Below are 13,788 nucleotides of genomic sequence, written 5' to 3' on the forward strand. Positions count from 1 at the left end.
AAAAAAACAGAAATCACCGTATCAGTGAGAGCAGCAATAGTGCCGGGTGAGACGCATGGCATCAAGCTGACGCAAATCGACCCGCGGTTCGAATCCACCTTTTGCCGAACTCACTCTACTCCCTTTTTCCATCACATATCAGATCGGAAAGGCATTTATTTCCAATAGAAATGAAGAAAATATTAGAAAAGTTGAAATAAAGCATCTAACGTGTTTAATAATGGTTTGTGCACAGACGTGCTGAATTACAGACGGTAAAAGTGAGTGGGTCCAATATCATTGATCGTAAAAAGTGGGTGGGTCTTGTCCCGCACACATACAATGGTTCCGACGGCCATGATCTATAGCAGCTCTGGAGAAAACACTCTCATTCTCGTTCTCATATAGTGCCGATGCAGTCAGATCAATAATAGTTTTGAAACTTATAATAATACTATTTCTTTCAAGAACAGTTCAACTTCTAGATGTATAGAGTGAGCTCTTAGTATGTTCTGCTGCCCTACATAAGTTTAGCTATAGAATGAAACTAACAAAACCAACAACCAAAATAATAATCCAGCATCAAATGAGACACATGATGTAACATCACTTATTTTAGGCTTTGCTTTTCAAGGTAATTCCTCGATTTCTTACAAAATATCTTTTGTCCTCTGTGCTTTCCCAAAACAGGATCCTCAGCGGTCTTACACTGCGGTCTTTCAGTCAGTGTGGCCAGTTCTCCTTTGGCTATATGAGCCTTAAAATGTTCAATTACAGCTGTAACTTCAGCATTTGACCAGCAAACGTTTTGTCCTTTCAGTTTCTGCCTCACTGTCATTGTCTGTCCAGAAGAACACATGCTTTAGTAAGCTCTAACTATATTAGAGCTCCTGTACTTACACTGATGGAGGTATTCTGATTTAAACCTCAGGTACCTTGAGAAACTTCAGTGGTTTTCTCAATGGGCATCTTCTGAACACCTGGAAGAAATCAGTTATACACTGATCAGAAACTCAGATATAACGCAAACCTGTATCTAGATCTTAAAACTGAATATACACCTGATATCTAAAAAAAATCACATTTCAAATGACATTCAAAATATTATTCTGGAGAAGAAATGTTATATTAAACACCTCCTTTTTAAGTTTTTGACCAACATGAACATGATCAACTTATTGGTATAGGCCAGAATTACAATGTTGGTCCAACACTGATTCCATTAATGTTCTTCTAGAAAAGTTTCACTATATAAAAGTGCAAAAATCTGATTATTGATAACTGATTATTACAATTAATGGCAAAAGGAATGTTTAGAAATGTAAACTGATATTACCTACTGACACACTGCAGCATTATATATTATAGATCTATATATATATACACACACACACACCGTATATAACTGTCTTAAAACCACTGGCTTAAAATGAACATTTCTAACGCATCATCTTACTCTAAAGGTATAAATTCTGTTGTGTACCTTATCAACATTATTTAATATTAAGCCATTGATTTTGGGCTGTTGGCAAACATAATTTTAAAGTGGAAACCATCTAAACATCAACAGACAGGTTGTTCATGTTTATACGCACTTTACTATCATTACTAACATTCAACAATGCATGTATTGATGGATTTTGTTACCCTTGTTATAAAGTGTACACTATTTCAACATTACCTGATGTGTTATTAACATTTGTAGACTCTTTATCAACATGACTTGTCATTAACAAAGCATTTATTATTATTTAATGAACCTACAAATGTTAACACATCAGTTAATGTTGAAATAGGGTACACGTGATAATAAGGTTCTCAAAATCCAATAATATACATGCTTTGTTTAAAGGTCCCGTTTTTCGTGTTTTTTTGAAGCTTTGATTGTGTTTACAGTGTGCAATATAACATGTGTTCATGTTTCGCGTGTAAAAAAACACAGTATTTTTCACACAATTTACTGATCTGTATACTGCTGTTTTCACTGTCCTCAAAACGGCTTGACAGATTTCCCTGTTCTATGAAGTCCCTCCTTCAGAAACACGTAACGAGTTCTGATTGGGCCAGCGGTTCCCGTGTTGTGATTGGACAGCAGCTTAGCGCACGCAGAGCGCACGTTACCGGAAAGGTCACGCCTCTCACCATAACGGGGATGCATGCGCTCAATGATCTCTAAGTACAGCGGCCCTGGGAAAGCCAAACAAAGGTGACTTGACTCCGGGATGAAAATAACAGCGTCTCGACGACATGGCGACAAACAAACTACACAAACGCAAACGAAAGCAACACTTCCTCTTCTCCACGCGGGAGCAACAAGACCACGCCCCCTTTTTCGCGTACTCTTGTGGGCGGAGGTTAGTCTACAAACTGTTCTACTAACGTAATTAAAGCAGGAAATACCAGGATGTAGTCCAAACCGGCCGTTCGCTGTAGGCTTTGAAAGGGAACTTCTGTTAAATAAAATATCTCGCTTGGCATTGAACTTTGAGCTTTATAATTTTACAGGTATTATATATGCTCTAACAGCAACATTACACACTAACTAAAGTTTGAAAAATGGGATCACGAAGAACAGGACCTTTAATAATGTTGATAAGGAATACAACAGCATTTTTACCTTTAGAGAAAGATGGTGAGTTAGAAATATTCATCCGTAGTGTGTGTGAACTGCTGTGTAAACTAATGTAAATATGTACAGTAAGATAACCTTACAAAAACAGTAAAGCTACAGGTATTGTTCATGATTAGTTCATGTTAACTAATGCATTAACTAATGTTAACTAATACAACCTTATTGTAAAGTGTTACCATAATAACTATAATACTTTTAGATCACTATTATTAGAATTGTTGCTAAGATACTAATATACTACTACTGTCAATGAAAAATTTATATTTTATAATGATTATTTTATTTTACAATACTTCTTTCTTAATTTCTTCGCTTAAGCTGTTATACTGGCAGAAGCCTGCAGTTTCAGTGAAAACAGGTTTATAAACGCATCTTATTACAAATGGGGTGAAATACTGTAAATCAACTGTTTAACATTTATTGGCTGTGAAACGAGGCGTGGACAATGCCAGATCATGAGCTGAGCTGGAGTGAGGAAAGTGTGCGGTTCAGTTTGAAACACGCAGCACAACAAACTGTAGACTTACTTCATTATCGTCTTGTGTGATTTGATAAGGGCACGAAGCTATATCGTGCTTTTGATTTTAATTTCATTTTAGAGACGCTTTACCAAAGTGCATGCCGCAAGATACAAAGACAATTTATGTTATTACACAAACACATTTGGAGACAGAATTAAATCCGGTGACTCAAAGCACTTCAGGAGGTGGTCTGAGACGCATTCCAGATGAAACTGGACAAGTGTAAATGCAGATGGTTGTTGAAACCGCATATGGTTGTTGAAACCGCATATGGTTTACCACAACTTTACTCCTCACAAAACTGCCAAATTATAAACAAGTGAGAGCGTGTTTTAGGCTATCTGACATGTTCTAGTCAGATATGACAGCGCTCATCTTCATTAAAAGTAGTGAGAATAAATTATTAAACCAGTGCTGATGCTACTCTCTCTCCTATTGATCTTGAAATTAGCTGATGATAAATAAAATGCTTCTCATAGCGGTAGTTTTACGATGACGTGAACACCGTTAAACCAGCGTATAGCATGGAAATAAAATATTGGATATATATCCGTTTTGCAAAGGCCCATTTATGTGGCCAAGTGTAAATGGAATTGTTTTGACAAATCATATCAGTAAAAACACATGAAAAGGTTCTTACTAGACTAGCATTTTCTAAAATGATGCAAAGTTCTTTTTATTACCATCTCAGCACAGCCTTGATCATCCAATGAGAACTGGTCCTTCTCAGGGCTCACCTGAAAGCAAGGTAAAGAAAGAAGAGATAAACATTCAACTACAGACAAAGATTCAGAGATGATCCAAATGAAGCAGCACAGACACTGGACTCCATCTGATAATAACAATGAGGCCGATATATTAAGACTAATAAATAATGGATTATTTCCTGCAGCTTCAGATGTGTACTGTTCACCATGATGGTTGTGAAATGTTTGAATCACTTTGAAAAGGAAGACACAGTCAAGGTGCATCACAATCAGCGCGGTGTTACAGGGAGAGTTTGTTTGTGCATTCGCAGCATTTTGTGGAATTGTAAGCTGTAATATATTTAAAATGTTGTGTATATCTGATTTATCTCAGATAGGATGAGTTACTGAACGCTAGAGTAAAGTGCTTCACTGTAGGCCCACCGGTGATCATCTCTTCCACACGCGAGCTCAAACAGCAATGCAGGACAATAATAACTGACTGTCATATATACATAACATTATAATGAGAAGACTATTGCAATAAGACGCTGTGAATTCTTTGGGTCTAGCTGCCGTGCTTCAGCACTGTTGTGGGAAGAACGCGCTGAACAACAGGAGTTCCACATTTTGACAAACACAGTCAAGTTCACTTGTGCATTTGCATCAATGTGTGCAGATATAAGTCGTGATAGTAAAGTTATGTAGTATAAACCTTTGATTTCTCTCATATAGGATGGATTAGGATTAGTTAAATAACTCAAGCAAAGCTCTTCATTGTACCGCTGATGATCATTGGCTTCAACGCAGAACATTAATAACAATAATTGGGACTGTCATATATAAATTACATTATAATGAGAAAACTATCTAAGTAAAACGCTGTGAATTCTTTGGGTTTAGTTGCCGTGCGTCCACAACAGGAGTTTCAATACGTAACTTAGTTCAAGTTCATCTATGCATGATTTTGTGCAAGTATGAGTTGTAATATTGTGTTTATTTTGTATAAATATCTAATTGATCATATATAGGTTGTGTTCCATTGAGCTAAACAAAAGCGCTTGGGTTTATGGGTGTTCATTCAGCTCTTCAGCTTTAGCGCGCGCACCTCAAACACACGTTATTTGAAACCATCCAATTAAACACGCATAATATTACTGTCATTTTAAAAATGTTCATATGTTTTCAAAAGTATTGATGCATTATTTATCAGAACTAGTACTTTTATTGTTCTTGTATCATTTTCATCAACAATATGAGTAAAATAATTCCCTTATTGTCCATTTGATTTGATTTATCCATGGCACAGGCATTTGATTCTTTATGTAGACTAAGTAATGTTGCCCATGACTTGATTGCATTTTAATTTCATTTTATTTATTATTATTTGTAAGGCAATAGATGTTTTGGGTAAAACTTTACAATACATTTGTTATTGCATTAACTAACATGAACTAACAGAGCAAAACTTTTGTTAATGTGAGTTAATGTTAGTTCACAGTGTGCACTAAATGAACAGATACAACACTGGATCCTAGACATGTTGATATTAACGTTAACTAAGATTAATAATCCTGTAGAAGTGTTGTTCATTCATTGTTAGTTCATGTTAGCTAACACTAACAACATGAAAACTTATTGTAAAGTGTTGTCATTTTTTTTTTTTATAAAGAAAGTTAATTAATTTAATTTTTACAATCATATGATAGCCAATAGAATGAATGGCTACTGTACTGTATAGGTTTGATTGATGTTGAAGTGTTTGAGTCATGGCTTTTAATGATGAGCCTTTTGTTTTTGTAATCAGGCTCTCAAAGTATATAAAATTTGGATTTAGATTAATCGGCCAATATATCAGTTATCGGCTTTCAAATATAAAGAACGATCAGTTATCGAACTCTGCCCAAATGTTTATATTGGTGCACCCCTAATTTTAATTTCCAAAAAAAAGAAAAAACAATACCTTCTGTACTCTCTGTATCTCTGACTTCTGACTGGGACAGAGTGAGGAGGGATCAACCTCACAGAGAGTCTACAAAACATCAAATTAGACATGAAACACTGATGTAAATATGTGAACAAGCCTAGATCTCACACGTGTGTTTGCTTGGTTTGCTCATTCTCTTACAGCACAACTCTCACTTACCTCATGTAGACCCACAGTAAGAGCAGCACAATCATCACTGCCTGATGACAGCTGGGTCTGACGGCTGATCTGAACATATGAAATAAAGCGTTACATACAGAAACACTTCACCTAAAAACATAATATATGGAATATAGCAAAGGGATAATGTACAGTCAGCCAGTAATTAATACAAAATAAACATGGACAGGATAATCAGATAATCATACATGACTACCCATCAATAAATATTTGCACATGAAATATTGATTTGAGATAATATACAAGATTACAAAATAGTTCAATTTCAAATCAATATTTCAAGGTAATGTTAATGTCTTTTATGCATCACATTAGATGCGTGTTCATTATAGTATGTCATGTTGTGTGTGTGTGTGTGTCTTACAACAGTTTTATGAGGACACCGTTTTATGAGGACATCATAAGAACATGTTCTTGATGTTTGACTTTGACTCAGTGTGTTGTGTTAGTTTGTCAGAAGTCTGGTCTATGAGGACACTAGTTTTACCGGGACACTGGTCACTAGACACATTTGGACGGCACCTGAGCTCCAGTATTTGTGTGTATGAGAGTGATACGAGACACTGCGTCTGTGCTAGTTGCACAGTAAGTGATCCTGACTCACTTTTTACACACAATCATAATTCAGTGACTGATAACTCTGGCAAACGATCTGTTTCTGAGCTGAAATCTGTTCTATTCTTTAAGGAATAACTCAATTATTACATTACCTTCTTGGATACCTTTAGAGTTGCTGTATCTTGTTTGGTTTAATCTGATTCTTCTCAGTTATCATCTGGAAAAAAAAGAAGAGCAAATAAAAATCAAAACAAAATAAAGACAAATAAATACTCATTTTAGTATTACATATTGAAAGCCAATTTCAACCGAGGGTCCTATTTTTTTCTTCTTCAATTATTATATATATTATAATAATTATAATAAATATTTTTCGATATTGGTATTAGCCGAAATGAGCTGTGAATTATGGGTTATCAGTATCGATCCTAGTATTCCATATGTGCACCACAGTGTCCCAGTAAATCTAGTGTCCTCATAGACCAGGATTCTCAAACTAACACAACACACTGAGATCCTTCAGTCAAGACAAACATCAAGAACATGTTCTTATGATGTCCTCATAATACGGTGTCCTCATAAAACAGGTGTAAAGCTACACACAACCTGACATACTGTAATGAACACACATGTAATGGGATGCATTAAAGCCACGAACATTAACTTGTAGGGCTGCACAATACATTGCTTTATCATTCATACCTATTCATGGTAGTGACATTGGAGTATAGCCCTATGTGAAGTCAAGTAGGCTATATGGATCATAGTTGATCTCTTACAGTGAAAACAGCCTAATAAACTGCTGCGGACTGTCATTAATTGCAATAAAACATCCAAATACAAAGAAAAAAATCTGTTTTGTAGCTTTAACCAGGAATAATTATATCTGATGTATACAGTAAAGACTATGCAGTGTTATTTTACAGTTGATTACTCTATATACCCTTATTACTGTTCCTAAATGCTATTAGACTTACCTGGAAAACATGAGGCACTGTTTATTTCATATTTTTGTTCCATTTTTGTATCTATGCTTGCAGTTTATTATTTTCTATGCAGACGCACACCCCTACAAAAGCACACCAATCATTCTAGAATGATTAGTTATTTCCAAATAAAGCTATTTAAGTCATCTGGTGAAATTGTTTTTCATATTGCATTATATATTGCAGGGGAAAAAAACAATATTGCCATATCAGTTTTTTTAAATATTGTGCATCTCTATTAACCTGGGTAACATTTAAGCTTTAATATTACCTTTAACAATACTCTGTAAATAAAATATAATGTACCAGCTTTATTAAACAAGTTTTAAATGACGAGCATCGCTGATTGTCTGTAAATAGAATCACTATAAGTGCGCTAGCACCGTTAGCATCAAGCGCTAGCTGCTTTCTAAGTGTAAAACGAGCTGGGAAGAGCTAACAGGACATGCACAAATAAGACAAACGGACCCACAGGCTATTAGAGAAGCATTATAACATTATTAAACAGTGTTATAACTTACCTTTAAATAACAGTTGCCTTCATCAGGTCCGCAGTCCTCTCATGTCCGGTCCAAACAGGAAATTAACTTGCCCCATACACCTCTGACTACACCACACTTATCATAATATAAACGGGATTTTATCATATAATTAATATATTACTTGCAAAAATACTTAAATAATTAGTATTTTGCATTATGTTGCATTATACAGACTTATGCTGAAGCTGAATGAAGCTCCGCCCACCGGCGCCATCTTGTTTTCACGATTTCCCGCCTACCGGAACCGATCTGTCCAATCAGAGGCCTCAAAACTTACACTTGTGTGTATTATGCAAATTTTTGATGACGCAGGTGTTATACCGGGACCTGGCTCCAGGGGCGCACTCCCGAAATCAGGGATACACTGTGTATAGTAAAATTTCAGGGTTTTGTGGTATGTAAGGACATCGCGCCAAAATTGGAGAGGGTGCTTCTGGGACATAGTAAATGACATCCACACTGCCGGAATTATGAGGACATGGCCCCTGTCCTCATAAACCCAAATGTCCCCGTAATGCTGGTGCGTATTCAGGTCAAAAGTCCTCGTAAACCACAAAAACAAACACACACACACACACACACACACACACACACACAACGATCAGGCATAACATTATAACCACCTTCCTAATATATGCTATGCAGCCCTATATGCAACAAACTGCAATGCACTGTGTATTCTGACACCTTTCTATCAGAACCAGCATTAACTCCTTGAGCAATTTGAGCTACAGTAGCTCGTCTGTTTGATCGGACCACACAGGCCAGCCTTCTCTCCCCACGTGCATCAATGAGACTTGGGCACCCATGACCCTGTTGCCGGTTCAACACTGTTCCTTCCTTGGACCACTTTTGATAGATACTGACCACTGCAGACCGGGAACACACATTTTTTCTGCTTCTAACACATCAACTTTGAGGACAAAATGTTCACTTGCTGCCTTATATATCCCACCCACTAACAGGTGCCGTGATGAAGAGATAATCAGTGCTATTCACTTCACCTGTCAGTGATCATAATTTTATGCCTGATCTGTGTATGTATATTGACAAAAGTTTTGGGACATCTGCCTTTACATGCACATGAACTTTAATGACATCCCATTCTTAATCCGTAGGGTTTAATATGGAGTTGGCCCACTCTTTGCAGCTGTAACAGCTTCAACTCTTCTAGGAAGGCTTTCCACAAGGTTTAAGAGTGTGTTTATGGGTATTTTTGACCATTCTTCTAGAAGCGCATTTGCAAATTCAGGCACAAGAGGGCCTGGCTCGCAGTCTCCCCTCTAGTTCATTCCAAAGGAGTTCTATCGGGTTGAAGTCAGGACTCTCTGCAGGCCAGTCAAGTTCCTCCACACCAAACTCACTCATCCATGTCTTTATGGACCTTGCTTTGTGCACTGGTGCGCAGTCATGTTGGAACAGGAAGGGGCCATCCCCAAACTGTTCCCACAAAGTTGGGAGCATGAAATTGTCCAAAATGTCTTGGTATGCTGAAGCATTTAAGAGTTCCTTTCACTGAAAATAAGGGTCCAAGCCTAACCCCTGAGAAACAACCCCACACCATAATCCCCCTCCACCAAACTTCACACTTGGCACAATGCAGTCAGGCAAGTACCGTTCTCCTGGCAACCGCCAAAGCCAGACTCGTCCATCGGATTTCCAGAAAGAGAAGCGTGATTCATCACTCCAGAGAACACGTCTCCTCTGCTCAAAGTGTCCAGTGTGTCCAGTGGCGGCGTGCTTTACACCACTGCATCCAACGCTTTGCATTGCACTTGGTGATGTAAGGCTTGGATGCAGCTGCTCGGCCATGGAAACCTATTCCCCAAAGCTCTCTACACACTGTTCTTGAGCTAATCTGAAGGCCACACAAAGTTTGGAGGTCTGTAGCTATTGACTCTGAAGAAAGTTGGCGACTTCTACTCACTGTGCGCCTCAGCATGCGCTGACCCCGCTCTGTGATTTTACGTGGCCACCACTTTGTGTCTGAGTTGCTGTTGTTCCCAATTTCTTCCACTTTGTTTATAATACCACTAACAGTTGACCGTGGAATATTTAGTACTGAGGAAATTTCACGAATGGGCTTATTGTACAGGTAGCAACCTTTCAGGATACTTCGCTTGAATTCACTGAGCTCCTGAGAGTGACCCATTCTTTCAAATGTTTGTAGAAGCATCTGCATGCCTAGGTGCTTGATTTTATAAACCTGTGGCAATGGAAGTGATTGGGGTGTCCCAACTAAATAAATACTTAATACTTTTGTCAATAAAGTGTATATATATATATATATATATATATATACACACACACACACACACACACACACACACACTCACAGTGTAAATCACACAAAGGACTCAAAATATATGCAATAGAGTACATTACAGTGTTGTTCTACATGAGCGAAGCACATATAGTGAAGAGAGATCTTTCTTTCTCTCACTGGACCTGATAGCCCAGTTTCACCCTGATATTTTTCTCCATTTCCTCTGAGAAATGAACAGTTGGCAAAGTGTAATTGGTGTCTCGTTGTGTGTGGAAAATATGTTAGAGCAAGCTGTGAGGAGAGAAGAAAGAGCAGCTCTGTGAGACATAAGCTGCGTACAAATTTCTACCTTAATAGTATGTATTACATTTGATGAAGAATTTACTTGTCCGTTGATGAAGTGTGAAGTTTGCATATAGGTATGCAGGTGTGCAATATTAATAAATTCCCACACATACCTCATATTTTGACCAATGATCAGGCTCACAAGAAACATTTGGCAGTTTCTTAGGGCAAAATCTGCTAAATCTTTTTGAGGCCCATCCACACCACAACTATAACAATAACGGTATCAGAGGAACAATATCGTTTGAATCACTTTTAGAATAATTTTTTTAAAGCTGATGAATGATAAAAAAACAACAACAAAAAAAACATGGACAGCCAATCAGAATCCATCCTGTTTTAAAGAGTATTTAAAGCGGTAAGCGACAAAACGTGTGCTTACAATAAACAGAGCTATATTGTGCTTTGGTGTGGACACTAATATAGTTATCATTACAGTTTTGTGTGAACAGGCCTGAAATCTGTTGTTAAAGGGTTAGTTCACCCAAAAATGAAAATTCTGTCATTAATTACTCACCCTCAAGTCGTTCCAAACCTGTAAGACCCGTTCATCTTCGGAGCATGAATTAAGATATTTTTTAAGAAATCCGAGAGGTTTCTGAACCATCCAAAGGCAGCAATGTCATTGCAACTTTCAAGGCCCAGAAAGGTAGAAAAGATATCGTTAAGATAGTCCATGTGACTACAGCGATGAGAACATCTTAATTCGTGCTCTGAAGATGAACGAAGGTCTTGCAGGTTTGGAACGACATGAGGGTGAGTAATTAATGATAGAATTTTCACTTTTGGGTGAACTAATCCTTTAAACAAGTACTTAGTATTTAACCACAAGGAACAACTTTTCCTGGCATCTTCAGCACTCCATTGGATAGCAAAGTGTTTGCTGCTTGAATGGTTCAAATCTCAGCAGATGCAGTACTCGGACGCAGGGATTGAAAAGGATTGCTGGAATCCTACCGATAATGCAGAGTTCATGTCAGTTCCCTGATCATTTGTATCCTTTGCTTATTTTCTCTCTCTAAGCTCTTTGTCTGTCTAGATAAAGAACATTATTTTCTTTTCCATTTTTTTTTCATTAAGGCACAGGAAAATCTATTAAAGGCAACTCATTAATCCGTGGCCGTTCTGTGGTCAGCACGCACACAGACTTAAATTGCTCCATATTGGGATTTTCTCTTAATGTCCCTTAATGGGTCAGGATCAAGCATATAAAAACACAAGAGGGAATTGTGCTCCCTGATAGTACCATTTATATGCAAGAACTGTCTTAGAAAACGCAAAGCCCCAATAAGATGCTGTAATTTGTCCTGTTACTTTCTAAGTTATCATATTTTAAAAAAAATAATAATATATATATATTCATCTTCGGAACACAAATTAAGATATTTCTGATGAAATTAGAGAGGTTTCTGAACCATCCATAGGCAGCAACGTCATTGAAACTTTCAAGGCCCAGAAAGGTAGTAAAGACATTGTTAAAATAGTCCATGCGATTACAACGGTTCAACCTTAGTGACAAGAATACCTTTTGTGTGTAAAAAACGACAAAAAATAATGACTTAATTCAACAATTTCTTCTAATCTGTATCAGTCAACTATGCTGTTGACGTAGTAAACATAGTACAGCGCTTCTGAGTTCTATGTCAGAACGCTGACTCACCATCCATTGGCTGACGATGTTCATGTGAACACCACAACGCATGAGTGTGATACTGACGCAGGAGCTGACCAATAATGAGGTGGCGTTCTGGCCTAGAACCTGGAAGAGTTGTACTGTGTTTACTACGTGTTATAGTGTAGGAGAATGAGGTTGAAGAGAAAAGATTGTTGAATAAGATGGTTATTTTGGAGTGTTTTTTTCACACAAAAATTATTGTCGTCGCTTCAAAACATTAAGGTTAAACCACTGTAGTCACATGGACTATTTTAACAATGTTTTTACTACCTTTCTGGGCCTTGTATGTTTCAATGACGTTTCTGGTTCAGAAACCTCTCGGATTTCATGAAAAATATCTTAATTTGTGTTCCAAAGTTGAACAAAGGCCTTACAGGTTTGGAAAGACATAAGGGGAAGTAAATGATGACAGAATTTGAATTTTTGGGAGAACTAACGCTTTAAACTACAGGCAAAAGTTTGGAATAATTAGGATATTTTTATTTATTTATGCTCATCATGACTGCATTTATTTGATCAAAAATACAGAAAAAACTGTAATATTGTGAAATATTACAATTTAAAATAACTGTTTTTAATAACGTAATTTTCAGCATCATTTTAGTGTCACATGATCAGTGTCACATGATTCAGAAATTTGCTAATTTGATGCTCAAGAAACATTTCTGATTATTATCCATGTTGAAAACATTTGTGCTGCTTCATATTTTTGTGAAAACTTCTTTTCAGGAATCTTTTGATTAATAGAACAGCATTTATTTGCATTTATTATATATATTTTTTGTTACATTATAAATGTCTTTAATATCACGTTTGATCATTTAATTAGTCTCTTCTGAATACAATTTATTGATATAAAAAAGTATTAATTTCTTAATTATTCCAAACTTTTGAGCTGTAGTGTAGTTAGTGAAGGGTTACACTTTATTTTATGGTGTATTTCTTACACTGTATTTATACATATAAGTACTGAGTAACTACATGTACTTACTATAGGGTTAGGATTAGAGGGTTACACTTTATTTTACAGCATAATTATATATTTAAGGACTTCAGTAATATTAAGTAACTGCATGTACTTACTACAGGGTTCGTGTAGGATAATGGTTTGGTTGAGGGTCAGTTGCATGTAATTATGCATAATTTACTGTTATTATATGGCAAGTACAGTAACATATGTAAAAAAAACACTGTAAAATAAAGTGTTACCGGATTAAAGTTTAGTTTCGTTTAGGGTTAGTTGCATGTAAGTGTGGACAATTTACAGATATTACTATAGTAACTACATGTAACATAGGCTACACCCGGAAAAACAGAGTACCTTTAAGGATGCAACAGCTTGTCACTCGGTCAGTACCTTCTTCATCCTCAGCATATTAGTACCTTAGAGTAGCAATGTACCTTAAAGGGTTAGTTCACCCAAAAATGAAA

The 13,788-nt window shown here is 36.7% G+C and overlaps 1 protein-coding gene across 1 annotated transcript in view; it reads right to left on the bottom strand.

The window, feature by feature from the left end:
• gabra4 (gamma-aminobutyric acid type A receptor subunit alpha4) overlaps positions 1 to 13,788 on the bottom strand; it is a gene marked incomplete at its 3' end in the record, with an annotated part of 82,348 nt that overhangs the window by 11,007 nt on the left and 57,553 nt on the right. Inside the window, exons 11-13 of the mRNA XM_079838529.1 lie at positions 5,965 to 6,033; positions 5,782 to 5,850; positions 3,816 to 3,869 (exon numbers count right to left, since the gene is read on the bottom strand). Coding sequence (XP_079694655.1) covers positions 3,816 to 3,869; positions 5,782 to 5,850; positions 5,965 to 6,033 — 192 coding nt within the window. The remainder of the gene's footprint in view (positions 1 to 3,815; positions 3,870 to 5,781; positions 5,851 to 5,964; positions 6,034 to 13,788) is intronic.

Source organism: Gobio gobio (genome assembly GCF_949357685.1).
Source record: "Gobio gobio genome assembly, chromosome: 16".
In the NCBI taxonomy this organism is placed as follows: domain Eukaryota; kingdom Metazoa; phylum Chordata; class Actinopteri; order Cypriniformes; family Gobionidae; genus Gobio; species Gobio gobio.